This window comes from Rhinolophus sinicus, linkage group LG17, assembly GCF_036562045.2.
Source record: "Rhinolophus sinicus isolate RSC01 linkage group LG17, ASM3656204v1, whole genome shotgun sequence".
NCBI lineage: Eukaryota > Metazoa > Chordata > Mammalia > Chiroptera > Rhinolophidae > Rhinolophus > Rhinolophus sinicus.
The window spans coordinates 9,383,248-9,407,189 of NC_133766.1; the positions used below are offsets into that span (position 1 = coordinate 9,383,248).

The 23,942-nt window shown below is 35.4% G+C and overlaps 1 protein-coding gene across 1 annotated transcript in view; it reads left to right on the top strand.

Moving 5' to 3' along the window:
• The window catches only part of RALGPS2 (Ral GEF with PH domain and SH3 binding motif 2), a 127,738-nt gene that overhangs the window by 33,056 nt on the left and 70,740 nt on the right, over positions 1 to 23,942 (top strand). Inside the window, exons 3-7 of the mRNA XM_074322443.1 lie at positions 2,367 to 2,471; positions 3,505 to 3,555; positions 16,188 to 16,271; positions 19,869 to 19,958; positions 23,630 to 23,722. Coding sequence (XP_074178544.1) covers positions 2,367 to 2,471; positions 3,505 to 3,555; positions 16,188 to 16,271; positions 19,869 to 19,958; positions 23,630 to 23,722 — 423 coding nt within the window. The remainder of the gene's footprint in view (positions 1 to 2,366; positions 2,472 to 3,504; positions 3,556 to 16,187; positions 16,272 to 19,868; positions 19,959 to 23,629; positions 23,723 to 23,942) is intronic.

Sequence of the window (23,942 nt, forward strand, 5' to 3'; positions counted from 1 at the left end):
CACAACACGAAAAAAACTGAACAAACTGAAAATCAGTAACTCTTCTTAGCTCTGTCAGAGAACTGATGTCACAGAGCAAACTGACAATGATGCCCAGAAAACTGGAAGGAGAGGCAACTACAGAGACTCACAGTTTACCAAGAGCAGAAAGTCACTGGAGCCCGGAAAGGGTAGGAAAACTTCAGTTGTAGTTGACAAATTACTAGAGGCTGTGTGTGGACTAGCTTTACAGTTAGAAACTTGTGGGGGCCCAGTCTTAGGCCCCTACCCCACATTTTTTTTTTTTTTTTTACCTCTAGGAGCCCCACCAGGTTCTCACAGTGAAGATCAGAGAAAAATCCCCTCCTGCTTCCAGCAGGGGGAAGGGGGAAAGTAACCATTTTGCATTATGCCTGAGGAAGTATTCATTTTGAAGTATTCCTCTGTTCTCCCTTCCCCCACCCCACCCCTCCAAAAAAAATAAAAAGGGAAACTACTAGAGCCTAACCTACTTGCTGGTAGGAGAATACCCAATTTCAGCCCCTTCTACCATTCTCATCTCTCTCTCTAAGGGGAGAAAGGGCACTGAGAAGCACTTGAGGAGGTCACAGCCCAAGGGCACAGGCTCACTCAAAGACCTGCTTGCAGGGCTGAAACGGCTTCTCCTCCCCGCACTCCCCCACACCATGTCAACAAGGCTCCTGCGGAATAGGAAAGGATTGCAACTGAAAGAGCTGCAAGGCATAGACTCTAGCTAGGAAGGAGTTTCTGGGCAAACTCAGAGACAACAGGAGGGACAGAAACAAGGACCCTAGAGGAAATTGAACACTCAGATTGTTCCCTCTAGCAATAGCAAACAATAAACACAGCATAACTCCTACCTAGAGAAACATAAACCTGTACACTAAGGGCCTGTTTCTTTTCATTCCTATTCCCCAGTGCATCATGTCTGGTTTTCAAAAATTATAAAGCATGCTAAAAGATAAGAAGAAAATACAGTTTGAAGAGACAAAGCAAGCAACAGAACCAGACTCAGATATGGCAGAAACTTTGGAATGATCAGACTGGGAATTAACCATGATTAATCATGCTGAGGGCTCTAATGGGAAAGTGGACCGTATGCAAGAACAGATGGATAATGTAAGCAGGGGTATTGGAGCTCCAAGAATCAAAGGGAAATGCCAGACATCAAAAACACTGTGACAGAAATGAAGAATGACTTTGATCAGTTAACTGGTGACCAGTAGACAGTCAAGGAAAGAATCAGTGAGCCTGAAGATATGTCAACAGAAACTTCCCAAACTGAAATCCAAAGAGAAAATGGAATGGGAAAAAAAATGGAACAGAATCGCCAAGAACTGTGGGGCAGTGATAGAAGGGGTAACATGCATAGTGGGACTACGCAGAAGAAGAAAGAGAAACCAGAAGAAATATATGAAATAATAAATTATCCCAAATTGACGGATCCCTTCCTTTGTAATGATTTTGGTATTTAGCTGTTACTGAAAGGGAGGATAAAAGTGAAAATGAGACATAATGACAAGTACTCCAAAATGACTTACAACAGCTTGTAGGTTGACATATATAATACCTTCGTAATTGAAACTTTGGTTAATTTTTTTGTGCTGTTAACTGTAGCCTTATAAGTCCTGCCACCATTTAGTAGAGTATGGTCTAAGTATTTTTACAGCGCTGATGCTCTGATTTCAGCCAACTGATGCAGAATACGTTTTTGTATCATGTTACAGATGAAGTGGAAATTGAACAGAAATAAGATTTTCGGAGCCAAAAGCTACGTTTTGTTCTCCAGATAGCAACAGCAAATTCAAGCTTAAAACAATAACTTTAAAGCATAAATCACTTCAATTTGTAACATAATAGGAAGAACAATATCAATTGTATTATCACAAACAAACATTCACTTAGCAAATAAGACTGGATAATTAGTGGAGTTCTGAATGTTTTCTCATGGCTTATATTATGAAAATAAATCATTTTTTTCCTAGTAAAAATTACTAATAGTGTAAAAATTTGTAAATAGATGCGTCCTTCTCCTAACTTCCCTTTACCCCATTTGAGAATCACTGAACTTGTTAAAATCTTTTATTTCTATAGGAAGTGATAGGATGTCAGGATAAGGAAACTGACACAGGAAAATTATTTAATCAAGAACCTAAAAATCTAAAGTCAAGGTTAAATTTCAGATTCCTGACTCTTTATCTGTGTCTAGTGCTCTTCCAACTAAGCAACATGTTCTGCCCAACTTTTCTACAGCATTTGTTAACCCACTCTTCTGAAGTTTCCTCAGTTTTTAATGCCAATCTAGTTTCTATGACATTGACTGTGAAACAGCATTAAAATGGCTACATTTTCTTTCAATTTAACAGAAAAGTAGCAGTTCTGAATCATTAAGTGACAAGGGTTCTGAATTGAAGAAAAGCTTTGATGCCGTGGTGTTTGATGTTCTTAAGGTTACACCAGAAGAATATGCGGTAAGCCTCCCACCTCTCCTTCCTCCAGCTTTTGCCCATAATTACATATTGGTACTGTCGAGTTAGAATTTGTAGGGTCCAGCAGAGGAGATGGTTAAAAAAAAAATAGAAAAGAAAGTTGAATGTGGGAATTAATAGAGATAGTAGCACAATGATGGAGCGAGGAGAGGGATGAAACAGGGAAGGTAAGAAGAGCTGTAGATATTTGTAGAGCAGCGTCATAAATTACGCTTTCAGCTTGGTAAGAATAAGTATTCGCCTTTATGGTAAATGCTTTCGTAGTACATACCTATTCCACCTCCCTAGGCCAACTCTTACTGACATGTTGGAAGTATTTTTATGCTTTTATAAATTAAAAAAATAAAGAATGAAAGTGGAAGGCATTATTCCAATATCATGAAAGTTACTCAGAAAATCTTTTATTTCTTAACTGACATTAATGTTTGTTTATGTTATCTTTCTCTTTTAACTTGTTAACAGAATATATTGATTTCCTGATACTGAACTACTTTTGCAATGCAAGAATAAATTGTGTTTGGTCACAGCATCTTATTCTTTGGTATATTGTTGGATTTTGTTTTATCTCTATAGCGCGAAGTCCTTCGATGTGAGTTGGCACTAGTGTAGTCTCACTAGTTCTTATAAATTAGAAAGAAAATCTTTTAATATCAGATTTCATTTACCATTTGAGGAGATATGACTTAAGAGTCACAACAATGAACCAGTAGGTCTGGTTTTTATTTTTGGTTTAATGTATGAGTGTGTCCACATTTTCAAGATTATTTTTGTTGTAACTTTACCTCATTTATCTCACTAGAAAATACAAATAGGCATGAGATAATTAGAAATAATTGTTTAATGGTATAAGGGCTAAATTTTCATTTTCTTAAACCCTTATAAAATTGAGACTTTTTTGGTAAAGATTTGATTACTTAATATATTTTAATTTACTTAATATAATTTTAATTTAGAATATATGTCGTATCATGGCATTCCAAAGAAGTATTTCTCATTTTTTTACTTTTTATTTCAGGGTCAGATAACACTAATGGATGTTCCAGTATTTAAAGCCATTCAACCAGATGTGAGTAGTTTTAAGAACTTTCCTTTTAAATATACAAAAATAGACAATTATAGTATCCCAAATTAAGCTTTAGAATTGTCAAATTATACATCTTAAATTTTAAATGTTTAAAGCTCTTATTCAGGCCTCAGAAACTCGTGGGATTCATAGCTATGCATCACTGAGTCATATAGACAGGACTTTCTGAATCATTTTGGTTGATTTGGCTGCATCATCTTACTGAGAGGGGAACAGACTTAGAGAGGTTGAATGATTTATTCAAGGCTTTGAAGCTTTTTCATGGGAATAAGGTATACTGGGTTTCACAATGTACTCCAGTAATCTTTTCCCTTTTATGACTTTACAATATGACCGTGTGTTGACATTTTGAAGAGAAGAGAATGAAAGAAGGAAGGCATTTTTTTTTTTTAATTAAAAAGGAAGCTAACATTTATTATGCACCTACCCACTGTAAGCATTGATCACGCAGTGCGTGCGTGCATGCGTGTGTGTGCGTGTTTGTGTGTGTGTGTGTGTGTGTGTGTGTGTGTGTGAAGCGTTCCTCTCGTTATCACAACCTGAGTATGGCGGTATGTATTTTACTGGTGAGAAAACCCAATGATGGTAGTGCTTGATACACAGCTAACTGTTGGAACTGGGTTTCAGACTCTTGTACCCCCAAACTGAGTCATTGATATACTGATACTTGGTGCCATAAGATATTTTTTTAGTTCTTTCTGGAAAAAAATATGGTATATTTGTTATAGTATATACAAGTCTACTATAATGCCTATAACGAGTTAGAGAAAATATCTGTATCTTAACGTGGTATAGAGAGTTTTAGTCCTGTGGTTTTCAGGTAAATTACTTAGTCTTAGTGTCTCAAGTTTGTTGCTTACAAAAGGAAGTAGTGGGCCTAACTGATCTCTGAGGCCCTGTGATTTCCACAATTCCAGCTTTTCCCTGTCTTACCACAGAGGGCTCTCGCAGTAGAACCTTTCTATTAGCAACAGAGGAAGAGGAACAATCTGTTCCATAAATAAGGCATAAACAGAAAAGGGCCTTTGTATTTAAATGACGAAAACTGAAATATTCATTTCCTCACATCCCTGAATGAAAAAAAACTAAATTCTTTATAAAAGTTATATTTTTTTGCATTGAAATTCAGCCATTTTATCACATATATTTCTTTTGAATAAACTGCAGTGACTATATTGCTGTTTCATATGAGATTAGTGCTATCCAATAGAAATATAATGTGAGCCATTTATGTAACTTTACATTTTCTAGTAGCTGCATTACAAATTAAAAGAAACAGGTGAAATTAATTTTACATAACCTACTATATCCAAAATATTATCACGTCAACTTGTAATTAGTATAACAATTCTTGACATAATTGTTACCTTTTTTTTTCTGTGTAAGGCTTGGAAAGTCAGTGTATGTTGTGGAAATGCAGTGTGTATTGTACCATTCCACCACACCTTTACTTGGAGTAGCCGCATTTCCAGTGCTCAGTAGCCACATGTGGCTAAGGGCTTGGACATTGAAGATCTAGAAAATGACTAGTACTTGGTCATAGACTTCAGGTCAATGGGAATTTTTCATTTTCCTGAGACATCTGACAGTACTTTGTGAGATTTAGAAGTGAGCCTTAAAATTCCCTGATCTAATTTAACACCAATCCCATTGATTTTCTTTTTTTTAAACCTTCGAAGTATCTGTCCATTCTGTCCCTCGACTCCCAACACTGCAATCCAAGGTACATCTTAACTCAGCTGCATTATTACCTTCTTACCTGACCTACCCACATCCACTGTGACCTTTCTAAACTTTTCTTTATTCAATAGCCATGATAATCTTTTCACATGTAAATCTGCTCATATGATCCCTCTGCTTAAAACAGAGTGTCTTCCTGTTGCTCTGAGGATAAAGACAGTCTATCCTAATACAGTAGGTAGGTACAGAGCTCTTCCCAGTTTTGCCTCTTCCCACCTCCTCTAGCCACACCTTTCCCCCCGTCTTCTGTTCTAGCTGCACTGGCCTTTCAGTTCCTCTCACCTCGAGCCTGTGCACCTCCCAGTTAACTCCTACTCAGCCTTAAGTTCTCACTCAAATTTGACTTTCTCAGGTAAGCTTTCTTGTCTTCCTAGAGGCTCTCCTGGCACTCTCTGCTTCTTCACTGGACTTGGCAGTTGCAATTTTATGCGTTGTGATTCAATAAGCATTTACTAAGTTATTATATACCAGGCACTGGTTTAGTTGCTGGAGATACAACAGCGAAGACAGACTACAATTCCTGCCCGTGTGGATCTTACATGTGAGTGAGGTGAGCTAGATAGTGTGCGGTGAAAACCTTGCAGCCCGCCAGAAAGGACAGGGAGTGAGGACAGTGCGAGCTGTGATGTTAGACAGGAAGGTAAGGGGGCCTTCGCTGAGGAGGTGGCATCTGACACAGCCCCGAGCAGGTGAGAGAGCAGCCGTAAGGGTGTTTGGGGGAAGAGTGTTCCAGGCAGAGAACAGTACTGATACTCGGTGCCATAGATACTTTTTTAGTTCTTCTGGGAATAAAATATAGTCTGTATCTTGTACGTACAAGTCTACAATGGCCCTGAGTACTTTTCTCCTATACCTTTATTTTATGACTTTATAGTATTATGGCACATTGACATTTTAGAGAGAAGAGAGAAAATCCAGGAAGACGTTTTTGTTTTTATGTTTTAAAGAAAAAGACTAACATTTATTATGCATCTACCCACTGAAAGCCATTTATTATGCTTACATAAGGGAAGAGGTCACTGGAGTGAGTTGTGAAACCCAGGGCAAAGGCCAGTGAGCTACAGTGAGTTTACAGAGGGCGTATAGCAGAAGGTGAGAGGTGAGCGAGGGCTGGATGGGATGGGGCCTCGGAAGCCATTACTCATGTACTTATCAAGATTACATTACATCTGGCTGCGTAAACAGGACTTTGTCCTCTGGCAGAAAAGTGTTTTCTAGTTTATCATGAAATATTTAAGACTACGAGGCATAAAGGCCAATAAGATGAGCCCCTCTGTACCTGCCTAACCAGCTCTGCTCTGCATCCTCCTGCATTCACCTCCTTTCTTCCCTCCTTCCACCATGGCAACCACTGCCAGTATTGGTCTATATCATTCCTGTGTACTTAGTGTACTTTTTCTACAGTGTCTGTATCCCATAGCAATATGTGCTGTTGCAGGTTTTACATTTTGTGTGTGCATGGCACCCTGTTTGTTTGTCTTCTTTAACATCGTGCTGATGTTCAGCACTGTTGACTAGCTTCATGTTGGTGTGTGTGCATCTAGTTCATTAGTCACTGAGTCGTAGAGCGTGAACATCTACAGGCTGGTTTCCAAAACTTTCGATGGATGTTGATTTTTATTAGGTCAAAATTCTTGCTGTTGATGAATTTAACAAGATTGTTTAAGCCATGATGGCAGCCAGTCTACTAGATTAGACTTATTAGCATAAAATGGTGTCTAATTCATTATGTAGTGAGACTATTAAATTCACTAAAGAATGACAGCATTCTTAAAAAAAAAAAAAAAGTAATTATTTTTGTTAAATCAAAATTTAACCTCAGATATTATGAAAATATAGTGGTTATCACTGAATTTAGTAAATTTATCTTCATGTTTTGTCCATTATACCCGTGTTCAAATCTCTCTCTCTCTCTCTCTCTCTCTCACTCTCGCTCTCTCTCTCTTTCTATCTCTCTCTCTCTCTATATATATATACATATATATATATATAAAACTTTAAAAAAGACATAAATTTTATGAAACTGTAAGATCTTTAGTTAAGTTACACCAAAAATCTTTAAATCAAAGCTCATTATTATGTGTATATATCCATATGTAACTTTATTTCAGGTGATGATTTATTCACATTTTCTAAAATAAAATGTGTGCTAAATTTGAACTTCAAAGAATGTAGATTCTGAATCCAACTATATGGTTTAGTGATTTTACTGGCAAACTGGTGATTGAAACTGCAAGTTTCACTCAGTTTTCTATACTAGAGGCAATTTTTGAGTATCTGGAACTTGATAAAATATTTATCTCCTATTGCTAATTCAGTTCCCTGAATAGGACTCTCTAGTTCCTACCAGTGTGTGGAATTCTGTATTCCCAAGTTTTTTGTGTCAAGTAGAATTTAGCTAAACTTGTTCTCCATACATTTGTTCTTGACTTGTGGGAAGAAAGGCAACTATAAGAAGTGCAGTTCTTTTCTCAGAATAAAGTTGCTGATCTACAATGTCTGTTATACTCTGTACTTCAAAATTACTCAGGGAAAAAAATAAAAAATTCCTAACCTTTTACTTTACAGAAGAAACTATCTCCCTTACCTTTGAGGTGTCAAAGTTATTTTTTATTATCTAGAGACTGTACTTAGTCATCAATAGAATACTGGCCAAACAAAATCATGTATTCAAAAGTAGATCTGAATCAAACATAATGCTAAGCCTGGTTTCTCTCCAACCCTGTATCACACTTGAAATTACCTCAGATTGAAAGGAAGACAAAAGAACAGGTTTTTGATACTTGGCTGCTTAGTTTTTTGTTTTATGGTAGAGAAGAATGGAAAAATATATTTAACAATGAAAATAATTTTATGTTAAAGGAAAGTTCATCAGTTATTTTAAAAAGTATTTAGTAGGAATATAATTACATAAGGAAAAAAACAATTGCTCCAGTTTTATTGTTTAAGGTTCCTTGAGTGATTGTACCATCTATTCATTTTTCATACCAGTCAGAAATCTAGGATTCATTCTTTCCCTCCGTCCTTTTTGCCTGATCTCCAATGATTTTACCTCCTAGATAACCTTTCCCCCCTTTTCCTTCCTCATTTACTCTGAAGGATACTTACTAAAAGAGTTCAGTGTTTTTACAAGAGTGGAACTCATTGTCTCCAGAAATATGAGCACCCCTCAGTGTCTGCATGGTTGTTGAGCCTGAGACGGCTCAGTGATTCATTTGTGTACCGATGGACCCCTCTTCTTCTGAATGCTCTGCCCTGCTGTTTCCATAGCTGTTGCTGCAGAAATCCTAGGAATCTTTACTCGCCCACTGGCCAAGGAGCACGGCCAAATTTGGAAGCTTCTGTGGATAGTCATCCCTCTCACACTAAACCGTCTTTTTACTATTCTCCTTTCCTCCCAATAAGTAAGCATCTCTCAGTGATGGGGAGGATATTCAATAATATGGTTGCCAAACTATAATTACGGTGATTGCAAAGAAGGAAGAAAGTTAGTAGTTCCATCATCTACAATCAACCATGCTTAATATGTCCTCACAACTCTTCTTCTACGGAATTGCTCACTCTTTTTCCCCCCTTTAATTTAAACCAGTTTAGGGAGGGCAAATACCATATATTTTGTTGCCCATTACTTTTTTCTTTTTTAATCAATGTCTAGCATTCACAGCTCTCTGAATGGGTGCTCAAAAAGTCTTAATTAATTTCACTTATTTTAAAAATTTTAAAGCCTTTTGAATTTCAAAAGATTATTTTTAGTGGCAAAACATAAAAGCAGGAAGCTGGGTGACTTGCATTCTTGTTCCAGCTTTGTCATTTATAGATTGTACCACCACTACAAACTATATCATATCTTGGCCTTTTTTATTAAATCTGTGAAATAAGGCAGTTTGGACTACTTGATTTTTAGAGTACTAATATGTTTTTCAGAAATTTCTGGAAGTAGGATAATTTTTAGTGGTAACTTCAAAGTAAGAGCTGCAGTTAAGTGTAGTTCTCGTTCAGTAGTAAATTTTTTTTTAATACTGTTTTGATCAAAACTACAGGAATCTAAAGAGGTGATAGGTAGTCAGTCAAGCACTTACAGATTGGGGGTCTGTTACCCTTTCACTAGAACGTAAGTTCCACAAGAGCAGAAATTTTTGTCTGCTCTGTCCACTGATGGATCTCTGTTGCCTGGAGTAGTAATAGCTGTTCGATATTTGAGTTTGATAAGTGACCATTTCAAAGCTTTCTACTGTATAGCCTACAGGCATATCATCTCCCATTGTTTATCATGGTTGGAGTCATTTCTGCAAAAATCTGTTAACCCAGTCCAAGAATGTGACTTTTATAAAATAACATTCTTCCTGTGGAAAAAGGATTTTTGTTTCCCTGCCCACAATTCAGAACATTTTGAGGTTTCTTCCTTAGTGTGAATTCTTCAGTGCTTAGTAAGGGCAGAAGTTTGACATAAGGATTCTGTATAGTCCTTAATTTCTGGTGTGAATTTTCTGGTGTTTAGTCGAAACTCAGCTCTCGTTAAAGTTTCCCCACACTTCTTACATGTACAGGCTTACCCAGTATGATTTCTCTTTTGATCATGAAAGTTTGTTTTCTTTTAGAAAGCGCTTACTCATTTTTAGAGCTTCGCTCAAGTGTGAGTCCTTTCACGTAGAGGAAGCAATGACTGTATTCTGAAGGCTTATCCTTCAGAATTATTCTGCATGTTTATTACATTCATAGGTTTTTTTAGGGTTTTTTTAGTTATTTTGTCTGTTATGAATTCTCTTGCTTTGTAAAGCCTGTATTTCTTCTGAAAGCATTGCCACCACACGCATTACAACATTGGGTTTTCTCTTCAGAATGAGCACTATGTTATTCAACACAGGATGAGTTATGACAGAAAGCTGCTGCAATCAGGGTTTCTCTCCAGTAGCAATTCTGTGGTGTCTTCATAAGACTTAAGTAAGGGGGGCCTGTCCAGCAGTCATTACATTGGCTAATACTTGTCTCTGGTGTGAGGTTCTCAAGTGCTCATAAAGTGGCAGGCTCCGACTAAAAGCCCTCCGTATTACACTCAAAGAAGAAAGTCCACGCACTGTTGTTTGTCCTAGCAGGTCAGTACAATAAGTCATCTAGATTATATCAGTAAACGGACATTAAAAACAAAGGGAGATGAATAGCTGTATAACTGGGGTACATTAGAGATTGAGGAAGAATGCTGGTTAAAAGAGGGGAAGTACATAATAGGTCATTCTGAATCTTACTAAACCTTTTCTGAAAAACTTGCAATTGAGATATTTCTGACCGGGTGTATAAAGAGGTTTCTCTCTGCAAAGTTGCTTGTGTTTGCAAAGACTGTAATCTTGGTAACATCCAAGTTCCAACATCAAGAATGTCTTGTCCAATGCAAATTGTCATTTGCATTAGAGTTAAAATGTAAACAATCCACGAATATAGTTAGAAGTTTGAAGAAAGCAGAGAAGGTGTGTAGACTTGACATTGTTCTTGCAGCCTGGAATAAACTGTTCTGTCAGAAGCAAGATGCTGCTGTTTCATCAGTTCACGTTTTTGCTGTTCATCACCATGAACTTCCTTAATATACAGTAAGGTCAGGCGCAGATCAGAAGTAGAGAAGGTGAAGAGGAAAATTGATTAGGAGAGTAGGTATCACGGCATCCATGGTAGCAGATGGTAGCTCCTGTCCTTATCTCTGATCTCATTAGGGAGGCAGCTTTAATATACTGGGAGGACGGGGAGAGAATGGGAGTGACTGCCTTAGAAAAGAAGCGATATTTTTTATTTAAACAGGTTACATTGGAGTTACATAGTTTCAGAACTTATTCTGTTGATTAAAAATGCAGGAATCATGGTGAGGACTTCATCTGTGGCTGAGACTTCTTTCTAAATAGCCATATACGCTGAATGCTAGTAGATATACTGTAATCCTTAAAGCTTCCCACTTTTGAGCATAAGACTATCTCAGCAGTAGTCGTCTTCTCCTTGAGAGGATCCCTGTGCCCTGTCCCCAGCCCCACAGTCTTTTTTTTTTCTTCCCTCAGCCTCTGTCTACGTGCTGGTCTATACTGGCCTTTTCTCTTCTGTCTGTAGGTACCCTTACGTCACCCTTAGAGCAGTCCCTTTAAGAGTGTTGGGATCTACACGAAGAAAGTTAGATCAAGAATTTGACTTTACAGAACAAACCTACAAGACATAAGAGAAACTGTGGCTCCTGTGAAATTCAGTAATTCTTTCATAGGGTAGGTGGTCCTCAGCTGTGGTGTTTGCCTTCCCACATGCTTCTAAAATAAACTCAGTGGAAAACGGGGCTTGACAGTTTCATGGCTCAAAATGAGCCCATGAATATTGTTTCAAATGCACTTTTAATGTTCATTAAGAAATTGCCTGAGTTATTAGAGGATTTCCCTTCACTGTCTGATTTAAAAACTACAACTTAAATCTATTTGAACAAATTTAAGAGGCATCAAGCCCGCTGTATTTCACTGAGTTTTTGCTAAAATGGAGCCTTATTTACATAGTCTACGCAACTTAAATCAGTCCTGTTCTTAAGTTAGACACTAAAAAACATTCTTGGAGTCACAAAGTTTACTTCAACTTTTTGGTGTCCATGGGAGATGTTTTAGTATTGAATAACTTTTGACCTGGCCAATAAGTGTCAAATACAAGATGACATGGGTAGAAGAATTTATTTCTTAGATTGTATTCTAGTGTCACTTGATAGAAGATCCTAGAGTCTGAGACTAAAAGAAATAGAGACAAAGGGAAAAGCAATTATTTTCTCACAGAGAGATTTAATGGCTTTTGAGAGTTAAACGTGGGATGGGGCAGAATTCCTTGAAGGCCAGCTAACCATGAATGCATATCAGGATGTAAGAAGAAAGTGGTGTGTGAGTTCCTGGAGACCAGTGCAATTTCAGATTCGTAATCCATAAAATGGGTTTTTTTGGTTCTTTAACTTTTTATTTTGAGGTAATTCATAGGCAGTTGAAAAAATGATGTAGAGAGGTCCCATTTACCATTCACCCTGTTTTCCCTGGCGTTACATCTTACAGAAATAGAGTTCAGTATCAAAACCAGGAAATGGACATTTGTACATTTTGTCATGTGTGTGGATTTGTCTAACTACCACCTCAGTCAATACAGAACTCTTCCATCACCAGAATGATCTCTCCCACGTGTTCCCCATACCTTTATAGTTGCCTCCATCCCATTCCTGGCCCCACTCCCACCATTCTTCATACTGGCAACCACCAGTCTGTTCTCCATCTTTCTAGTTCTGGTTGTTTATTAGATGGGCCAGTGATATAACATTGTCTCAAAGAGGAAATATTTTCTGAAGCAGAAACTACTACCATCTTAAGAGGCTTTTTAAAAACACCTTGTTTCTTCACATTTTCTAATTACAAATTTCTCTTGAATGGAGGACTCCAGTGGAATTTCAATCCATTGGCTCCCAAGTGATGTGACTACAGACTCTTTCATTTCCCTCCACCCCACTTCCAACAGAATTTTCTTAAAGGAGCAAAGCATTTTTCCATTAAGTTAATGATGTTGAAATGTTCCAAGAATTGAATAGATTTTTTTTAAAACCTCTTAACATTTCTTTTTTGAGGAGTCACAAAAGCATTAAATTGTATAAGTGTACTGTGATTTTCAGAAAGAACAAAAATGTTTTCTAGCAGTCTGATATTTTTAATGTCATTTTATGTTAATATAATATCTGCCACTAAATATTTTCTGGCTATATAGGTAGATAATATGAAATGAGCATGTATCTAGGCTGAGTACAAGGCAGTTTTTTGTTTGTTGTTGTTTTTTACTGTAGAGTTGCTTCTATCGTTTTATTTTTTCTTCAGTAATTTTGAATTTGGAAGTTGTAATCTAATTTTATGTTTAAAAAAGTAAATAATTCATATCTTCAGAGCATTTGCTACTTACCTACTATGTTGAAGTAATAATGGTTTTCTCTTTCCTCGTGTCAGTTGCTCAAGCCAGAAATGGGAATCTTAGTACTTCTGGATACCTCATTCTTAGCTTACACTGTGTAAATCCAATTTTTTACTAAGTCCTGCCTACCTCCAAAATATCTTGACTCTACCATTTTTTCAATATCTACTGACACCACCCTAGTTGGGGGAACATTACCTTTTTCTTGGAGTATCATAGTGTCATCATAACCATTTCTTCAGTCTTCCCCTGACTCAGTCCAGTACTTTTTGTTAGTTTCTAAATGCCTATTGTTCATGATTTTTCAATTTTGGATATGATTTATTGACTACTACAGAAGATGATTTCACTCTTTTATATTCCCTATCACATTGATTCACACAATTCACTTCCTCTTTTTTCCATGTAGTTATGTCACAGTTTTGACATGAATAACTAATCATGGCTGAACTTAAAGAATAAATAATCATGGCTCAACTATTCTTTACAGTTGAACCATGATTACTTACTTAAATTTTGTTTTCCTTAAGCTAATAATCTTTAGCTTTCTCTTTACTTACCATTAATCTTTGTGCCAGAAGTGAATGTAGTGAATGTGTCTTCTCAATGTGTTCAAACACTTCAGATACTCTGTCCCATCTTTCAGAGACATCTCTTAGAATCTCTGGCCTCTTGGCACTTAGGATCTAGACTGTTGTTCTTAAGGTCTGTCTGCTTATAGCGTTCTTTGTCCCAGGATCTCCCTTTACTGTTAATCCGGGAATTCCAAACACTTTATTTCTATGTTGGTTCCTCAGTTTCCTGGATTCCATGTCTTTCTTTTTCTTAATTTGCTAATTTGTTTTGATGGAACCCATCCTACTACCGTGTTTCCCCAAAAATAAGACCTAGCTGGACCATCAGCTCTAATGTGTCTTTTGGAGCAAAAATTAATATAAGACCTGGTATTATATCGTATTGTATCATATCATATTATATTATATATTATAAAGAGATGGTATTACATTATATTGTATTGTATTATATTATATTATAATCGGTCTTATATAAGACCCGGTCTTATAGTAAATAAGTCTTATATTAATTTTTGCTCCAAAAGACGCATTAGAGCTGATGGTCCAGCTAGGTCTATTTTCAGGGAAACACGGTAGCTCTGGGAATAGATGCATAGAAGGCACGTTCTCTTGAGACTTTCATGTCTGAAAACATTTGTAGTATACTGTCCTACTTAACTGATATTTTTGTTGGATTTAGAATTCTAGGATTTTGAAGGCATTGTTTCAGTTGTGTTTTAATTTCCATTGTTGCTGTTGAGATATGTGATACTGTGTGATTGCCGTTTTTCTGTATGAGATCTATTTTTGTTTTGTTTTCTTTTTGAATCGGACAGATTTTACGATGTTTGTCTCCAGAGTGCTCCAACTTTTTGATGCTAGGCCTTAGTTTGACTCTTTTTTTTTTTTTTTTTTTTTAATATATTGTAATAAGCAATAGACAGGTCTTTTCTTGTCCTTTAAGTTCTGTGCATTTTCTTGAATTTTTTTATTTTCATGAATTACTTTTCTCCCTTTTCTCTGTTCTTTCTTACAATTCTTTTTATTATTCAGAGGTCGATGCTTACAGACTCTTCTAATTATAATATTTTTGCTCCTACTTTTAGTTTACTGTTTAAAAGATTTTATCACCTTTATCTCACAATTCTGTATATTTTAAAATGTATCTTATATTTTTTCATTTCCAAAAGATATGTTTTTTATTTTTTTCTCTGAATATTTCTTTTTTATATTATATATCCTGTTTTTGCCTAATATTCTTAAGCAAAATATTTATTCTCATCTATCTGAGGGTAATAATTATATGGTTTTGTCTTTTTTCTTCTGTTTTCTTTTGTTCCCTGCCATATATAACTCAATTTCCTGAGTTCTTTTTCTTTTTTCCTATAGATTCAGTCTCTTTCTGGTGGTTGGTGTATTACAGCAAGGTTCTTATTTTGCACCTTGGGCCCTTTTGGCAGACTGTAACCTATGGAACTGAACCATTTTTTAAAATCAAAGGAATTCAATTTTAAAAATACATTATCAAAATATTTTAAACTGTTATATAGCAGTATATGTGCTTTTATTAACATATTAAGATCTAGAGGTGATGAGATAATTTTAAAGTACTGACGAGTGTAAATATTTTTGAGATATCTACCAAATGTAATGTGATAGGAAAATACAGGGTTTTTATTAGTGACAAAGTTACATGTATTGCTAATTCTTCTGTAGATAGAAGAATTAGAGACTATATGTAGATAGACTTACGTATATAAGTCTAGAAGAATTATAGACTATATGTATATAGACTTATGTAGATAGACGAAATATAGACTATAGTCTATATAATTAAAAGGAATGTCATTTAAGTTACAGGTTAGTGTAAAATACAAGTTTAATTTTTTTATATCCATTTTCTTGAGCCCTTCAAATTCTATTGACAGACCCTGTGGAAGATTAAGAACCCCTTTATTCAGAGGTTTCTTCAAATATCTGGGGTCCTTACTCAAAGAGTGAGGCACTGGAAAGCTGATTGGAAGCTCTGAGTGATTGAATGGGGCTTGACCACTAGTAGGCTTCACTCTGTGTTGTGGGATGCTCAGTTTTCATTATCGATGGATCTTTCCTCTTGGGACTCAAATCTCTTCAGAGAGAAATCCACGAGTCTGCCTGTGGACTAGCAATGTAGTTATCAGTATTCTCATAGACAAGTAATTTGGCCCTCTTAAATTCTGTTAATAAAATTTGCTTTTGTGACTGAACTGAATGGTTATTAATATTAGCTATGTTCCTGTTGAATAGACAGTTCTAGGAAGGGACACCACATGTTTTGAAACCCTTAATAGAATAAGAAAACTGGACTATTTCTTGAATTTATATTTAATTTTCCAGGAGCTTTCAAGTTGTGGATGGAATAAAAAAGAAAAATACAGTTCGGCACCAAATGCAGTTGCCTTCACAAGAAGATTTAACCATGTGAGTTGCTTATAAAACTTTAATACTTAATTTCTGAAATTCAGTTCCTCAGTATATAATTTTTCATTAAGAAATAGTTCGACTTTTTACATCAATTCTGGGACATTTTCAGCCAATATCTCCTCAAACATTGTCTGTCTGTCTGATCTCTATTTTTTCCTTCTGTGATTCCTATTGGAAATTTGTTGGAATTTGGCATTCTTTTCTGCTTGTCTCAACCTTTCATATTTTATATCTATTGCTTTGTGCTCATTCTGTGTGATTTTTCTCAAATCAATATTTTAGTTCACTAATTCTCTTCAGAAGTACCGTATCTGTTTCAAATCTGTGTGCCTTTACACTAGTGTCATATTTTCCTTATTTTTTAAATTTCTTAAATCATTTTCAACATTTTACAATTTCTGCATTATTATCTAAAGTCCTTGAGGTACTGAAACTCTGTTATTTCTGTTGATCTTATTCACAATAGTTTGTTTCCTTACGCATTTTGTAATTTGGGATTCAGAGCTCACATGTCCGTTTAAGCTTTATCTGTGGGAATCTTGCTGCTCCCTAGATTGAGTCCCTTCTGAGGGGCTTCTTATTTGCTTTTGCCTGTACCAAGGGCTGTCACAGACCTGGGACTAGTTTTATTTCTTTATGTTAAATGTGTAGGTTCGGGAACATCCCTATTTCTCTGTAGTGAAAATTTAAACTCAGAATCCAACTAAGGGCAGGTTACAGATTCTTATGAAAGACTTATTTTTCTTCTTCTTCTGTATTGTCTCCCTCTTCTGATAGGTAAATTGTTTTAGTCCACGTTTTCACCAAGATTGGAGTCTTTGGGAATCCCTTAGATACAAATAGAGCGGGGAAAGTAGAGGTGTGAGGCCTTATATTATGTCTTTGAAGGAATATTAAATCCTAAGCTCCTGTGTCACTGAGATGAAATCCTCCCCTTTTTTTTTTTTAAAAAACCACTTTGCCTTTATTTAATTTCTTTGTTTTTGGCCTATAGGGAAATCCTATTTTCCTTTCAAGTTAGCTGTACATTGTTAATAAACAGTTTATCTTTAACCCCCATTTCTAGGGGTTTACACCAAATCTTTTCCTAGGTTGTTTGGTTCACTATATCCCCCACAATGAAAGTGAGTTAAAGTTTTTAAAAATTAGATTTAACCATTAGTAGGGGAATAGGGCAAACATGTCTTGTACTGAATTCTATGTTTGAGCTATATATATAGCAATTGTTAAAATTTTTCTGACATGGTTAGAATTTATCATCACAATAAAAGTTTTTTCTTTGCTTTACAAATACATTATGCTACAATACTTACAAATTTGATTTTACATTAAGCACTCATGTTATTCTTAAGTAAGCCAAAACATTGTCAGAGTCAAATATGTCACAGTGTATCAAAAGCTTTTATCCTTATTCTGGATCACAATTGATCCTATAGTGAGCTCCATTCCTTAGTTACTCCATTACTCTATTTAATCCAGAAGGGTCACAGAGATCTGAAGTAGCAAATTAGAAAGAAGTGATAAAAGAGCCTTTTAGAGGGAGCCTAGCTGCATGTTTATTTTTAAAATGAGTCTCTTGCAGACAGTATATAGTTGAGTCCTTTTCTTAATTCAGTGTGACAATCACTGCCTTTAAGTTTAGACTGAAAAGATGCAAAAGTAGTTCAGTATCCTATAATTCACTCGTTTTATCCTGCGTAACAGTCTCTGAATAATACTGGTGTCAATAGCATTATTGTAAACAAATACATGTTTTGCAGATGTTCTTGCTGTTTTTTCTAATTGTACTATATATTGTCTGAGCACATAGGCATTGTATAATGAATGCACTCTCTTTTAACCCTTATTTAGTCTTCGTTCTATGAATAACTTCATAGATATTTAATACTACATAGTATATTTAATACTACCATCCTTAAGTTGAAGTTCCTCGAGTCATTTTTGGTTGTCTGAAGCTCATCATTCTTCAGTAGATTACTCAGGAAAGGCTCACTGGAACAATAATTTCTCAGTCCTTACATGTTGACAAGTTTGCATGTCTTCTGTATAAAACTTTCTTTTTGATTACATTTGATACATTACTCCATTTTTCTGACAGAATGTTGTTGTTAAAAAGTCTGACGATAATTAAGTTTTCTCTTCCTGAAAGATCACTTTCTCTTTTTGTCCCAATGGCCAGAAGATTTTTTTCTTTTAAGTGCAGTATTTTTATTAAACTGTATCTTGGTGTTGGTCATTCTGGGTCAGTCTTCTCAGGTGGGGTTGGCTCTAGCTGGGGCTGTTGACTAAGGAGCACCGACACTTCGCCTTTCCAGCAGGCTGGTCTCAGCATAGTATGACTTCTTACATGACAGTTTAGAGATCCGGAGAGAATATTCCAGAGTGACCTTGTCCTGGAAGTCAGCATTAATTTCTTTAATCCTCTCTTCATCAAAGCACTTATGAGCCTGAGGCGACATAACGCCTCAGCTTTCAATGAGAGGGATGACAAAGAATTTGTGGTCATGTGTTAAAATCACCTAGTATTAATTTTAAAATTTGTCTGACATTAAATTGAATTAGCTCAATGATCCCGCAGTTTGGTGGCTTTGTAAAATGTATACATTTTACATTTACATAAACACTTGTAAAATATACAGAGGGTGCCCAAAAAATGTATACACTTTTTTTCTGTACACAATGTGTATACATTTTTTTGGCACCCTCAGTATACATTTTGACAGTTTATTGATGAAAGTTGCAAGTAAAATCTGAAGTACTTCTTGCTAAAAATAGGTGAAGAAATATGAGGTAGTGGCATCATCTTTTGCACTAAGATTTCTAACCATATCCTGTATTTAGATTTGTATAAATTGTTATGTACATATTGTATTATATCATATAAGCAAACTGTTTCACCACCACAGAACATTTTGTAATGTTATAGATCTAGTCCGCCTTCTGATGAATGATTTCTAATGCTTTTTAAAGAAACCACGAAAATGGTTTCATTAAACTACAAAACACTGCATAATTTTAAAAATAAAATCTTAATTTAATCTTACAACAACTTTTATGTATTTTTCTTTATGGTATTTTATTTAATTTTATTCATACTAAGAAAACCATACTTGGAATTCTTCACACTTATGATTCTGCTCAGTGTAAATAAATGGCAATGTGAGATTACACAGCCATGGAAAAACATGCTATACGTAGCATATTTTACAATGTCTGATCTTAGAGCTTATCCAGTTCTGCCAAAGTGTCTCAAAATACAGGGAAAAACACTGGTATAGTGTTCATGTTGGCATCACTCTGGTTTTATTGCATCCTCTTAGCTCTTTTCCTTCAGAATTTATATTAGTTTTTACAAATTAAAAGCCATAGTGATGTTTTTACGTGTGTGTACACACATACATATGTGCATATCTATATCTGCCTGTCTGTATATCTGTATGCAGTTCATGGGTGTGTCCTGGTGGCGAGTCAAGGGAAAGAGAACGTATTGTTTTTAAACAGCTATAGGTAATTCTTCAAGTAGTTCTGGTCGTTATTTTGATCCTAGGGAGTAAAGAATCTTGCCGTTCAACTCTATTTAATTTTTGTTTGCAGGTAAGCTTTTGGGTTGTTAGAGAGATTCTTCATGCTCAAACATTAAAAATTAGAGCAGAAGTTTTGAGCCACTATATCAAAACTGCTAAGGTAAGAAAAACTTGTGTTTTCCTTTTTTGAGTTCAACTATTCAGCAATGTTTGTGAATATTTACTTGTGATACTTTATTTACTTTTTATTCATGCTGGGAAACAAAGGCCTATTGATTAACATAAGTCAGGTTTTTAAATTGGATGCCTGTTTTCTCTGCCTTTTCCTTTATTTTTCTATCTTCCTCCCCTTTGTTTTATATCTTACCTCCCTCACTCAGAGTAGCTGAATTACATGATTTATTTGACTGGATAAGTAGATACAGGTCAGATTATGGTGGTGAAATATAATATTTAAATATTGGACTGTTCTGAAGGTGATGGAGAAGGCCTTGTAGGATTAAGTCGGAGAATACATGTCAGTTCTTTGCTTCTGAAATAGATCACTCTGCCAACCATGTGGCGCGCTTGCGTTCTAACCTCCTCTGGCGCTAGGTGGCAGAGCTGGCCTTCTCAAAACTTGATGTTCTGCAGAAGTGTCATAAAATTTTTACAAACATTCTTTGTGGTATGTTAAATAAATATTGGGTTCTAGCTAATAGAAATTCATGACTTTTCTCCGTAGACTATGAATTTGCATTATTGTTTTCTGGTATTTTAGTTTTTTATGTACTTGTATGTCCCCACTCAAAACCACCAAATTTTGCCTATCAAACCTGCCATTATCCTCATCATCAAATAGTCATTTAATTCCAGTTCAGACTTTTAGACTTCGAGTTATTTTTGACAGTGCTTGCTTTTATCCCAAGCTTTAAATTCATAGTTTTTCTTTTTCTTATCTCTGTTGCTTAAATCCTTCTATTCTGACTCTCTGCCTTCTATATTCAGTTTGTTATAAAACTGGCGGGTCTTTACTCTTCTTTTAGTAGATTCTATCACTTAGGGTTCTCTGGGGACACAGAAAAAAAAAAAAATATATATATATATATAAAACATATAAATTGATTCAAGAAATTGGCTCATGTGATGGGGAGGAGGGCTGGGACATCTGAAATCTGTAGGGCAGATGGACGACCTAGAAACTTAGGCAGGATTTGAGGCTATAGTCTTGAGGCAGAATTTCTTCTCTGGGAAACCTTCGATTTTACTCTTAAGACATTGCAATTGATTAGATGCAGCCCACTTTATTATCAAGTATAATTTTTTAATTAAAAGTAACTGATTGTAGATGTTAACCACATCTACAAAATATTTTCATAGCAACACTTAGATTACTGTTTGATTAAATAACTGGGTACTGTAGCCTAGCCAAGCTAACACATGAAACCAATTATCACACAGACACAAAAGATTATTTATAAAATATATTTAAGGTATCAAAAGAATGACAGTAGATACCCGTGTACCCACTGCCTGCTTTCAATTCCCATGTGCCTCTTCGTACGTAATCCTTTATCTTCCCATTTACAAAAGGAACCACTGCCCTAAATTTTGTTTGCTTTTCTTTTATATTTTTAACATATATTATATATAATATACATATAATATATATATATATATGCCGGAATAATATGTTGTTTTTTATTTTTTGAATTTTGTTTAAGTTGATTTATCCCATAATACTTTTATACTTTCATAACTTTTTTTTTTTTTTTTAACTCAACAATGTTACTGAATGGTTTGGGGTGTATCTCTGTTGTTTTCTGTTGTTTGTATATACCACAGATTATTCAGTATATTCTAGTTTGGATAGTTTCCAGATTTTTGCTGTTATAAACATTGCTTCTATAAAGCATTCTTGTGTGACTCTCTTGGTGTTCATGTGAGGGTTGAAGCCCTAAAAGTAAAGAGAGAAAAGACAAAAATACCTTCAAAGAAATGAGAGTTAAACCAATAGCTTTCATTGAATCGGATGAGAATGAATATTTTTTCTATTTTGGCCGTTTAAGTTTTCTTTGCTAAAATGTCTGATCAAGATCTTTGAACAATTTTCTGTTAATGGTATTAGTCTTTTAATAATTTTTGTAGGAGTTTTTTTTAATGTAACTCTAGTTTTAGTTCTCTGTTAATATGCTTTGCATGCATTTTCCTATTTGTGGCTTGTTTTATCGTCACTCTTCCATGTTATCTTTTGATATAGATGTTCTTAGCTTAGTAGTCAAACTTATTCATCTTTAATTAATTTTTATTGCCTTATTTAAGAATATCTCATTTAAGAAAGCTTACTGCAATCTCTGAGAATATCAAAGATGTTCTCTTAACATTATCAGTTAAAAGTTTTATAGCTTTGATTTTGGTACTTGAGTATTTAATCTATCTGGAATAAATTTTATAGATAACATGTATGATTACGGATTCCAGTTCATAATTTTCCATGAATAATTTTTCTGTCAGCATATTTTAAAATCCTTTTTTAAAGCTTTTTTTATTTTTATCTTGTTCTTGAAAAATGCTATTTCAGTCTTACAGTTTTGGGAGGGTTTTTTGTTGTTGTTGTTGTTTTTTTACTCTGTTTAAGATTCTTTGAGTTCCTGATCCAAAGAATTAGTGTCTTTCAGTAATTTGGGGACATAATCTGCCATTATCTCTCAAATATTGTTTATACCCCATTTTTTATTACCTCCTTCTGCAACTTAAATTAGATAAATGTTGGCCTTTTTTGCTGTACCTTTCATGTCTCTTATTTCACATTTAAAAAGAAACTCTTTGGCTTTTATGTTGCATCCTGGATGTCTTCATATTTAACTTCATTTTATTTGAGGCCAATACCTGATGTTGTTCTCCATTTGGGAATTCCTGTTTCCTTATGTTTTTTCATTTTTCCTTTTCTTTTCTTTTTTTTTAACTTGAGTTCATATTTCTTGAAACTTTATGGGAATTCATTGAGACCTGAGTTAAGGTGGTATGCTAGTCTGAGTTCTCCAAAGAAACAGAACTCCTCCCCTTTTCTTAGTTCTAATGTTCAAAACAGGCATTTTTGCTTTGGAGTGTCTTTATAGCGGGTAAGGACAGTTCTAAAGGACTGATTTTTAGATAAGGCCATTGGGATGTAAGCATCTTGTGGTATGAAGAAATCTGGGAAATTAGCAATAAATGTCAAATAGCTCTCTTGACAAACTGATAAAACCTATTATTAGGTACAAGTTTCCTGCAAGAAAACAAAAGCAAGGTCTGGTATTGGGAATCCAGTGGTGGATGTCCCAGCATGAACAAGGGAGGAACAAAGGGTCTGGGATTCAGGGAGGAGGAAGTAGGAAACTGAGGAGTGTAGAAAGTAGGTTTGAACCCTAGCCCTAGAATAACGGGTCTGTTGAATAGGAAACCAGATCAGGGTCCTGGGCATAGACCCTTTCTTAAAACTTGGATCATAAGACAGAGGCTTAGTAATATTTCAGTATAAGGAAGGGGACTGCTTGCTGGAAACCAGGGTGCATGATCATACCAGGTAAACTTGATACTGAGCCACAACTTTGGTTTTCTTAATATATTACCCAACTAGAGGTAGATTGGTTCCCAGAGCTTAGGGACAGTGCCAAGTTATAACGTGGAATTTCTATTGTGTGCCAAAATCAACTTGCTGTAAACATAGTGGGTACGCTAATGACAAATCTCAACAGTGAAGTATTGGAACACTACCAGTTGCCTAGATTTTAGTTCTTGTTAATATAAAGTTTTTTTTGTATTCATGCTGTGTAGTTTTACCTCTTATTCCCCCTTTCCTTAAATCTTCAGAAACTGTACGAGCTGAATAACCTTCATGCACTTATGGCAGTGGTTTCTGGCTTACAGAGTGCCCCAATTTTCAGGTTGACTAAAACATGGGCGGTAAGTAATCTTTCTTAGTTAATGAAAGGTTAGCCTTCCGGTTGGAAGTAAACATGTATTCGTTTCTTTTGTAGTTCTTAGTAAAGTTAAACGTATGATAATTGATAAGATTTTTTTAAGTCACTTTGTACTCTGTTCTTTGAAACCTACATTTTTCTCTCTCAAGTGTTTTATTAGGCTTGTCAGGTAATTTTGGGGTAGGTTACAGCTTGGTAATTAG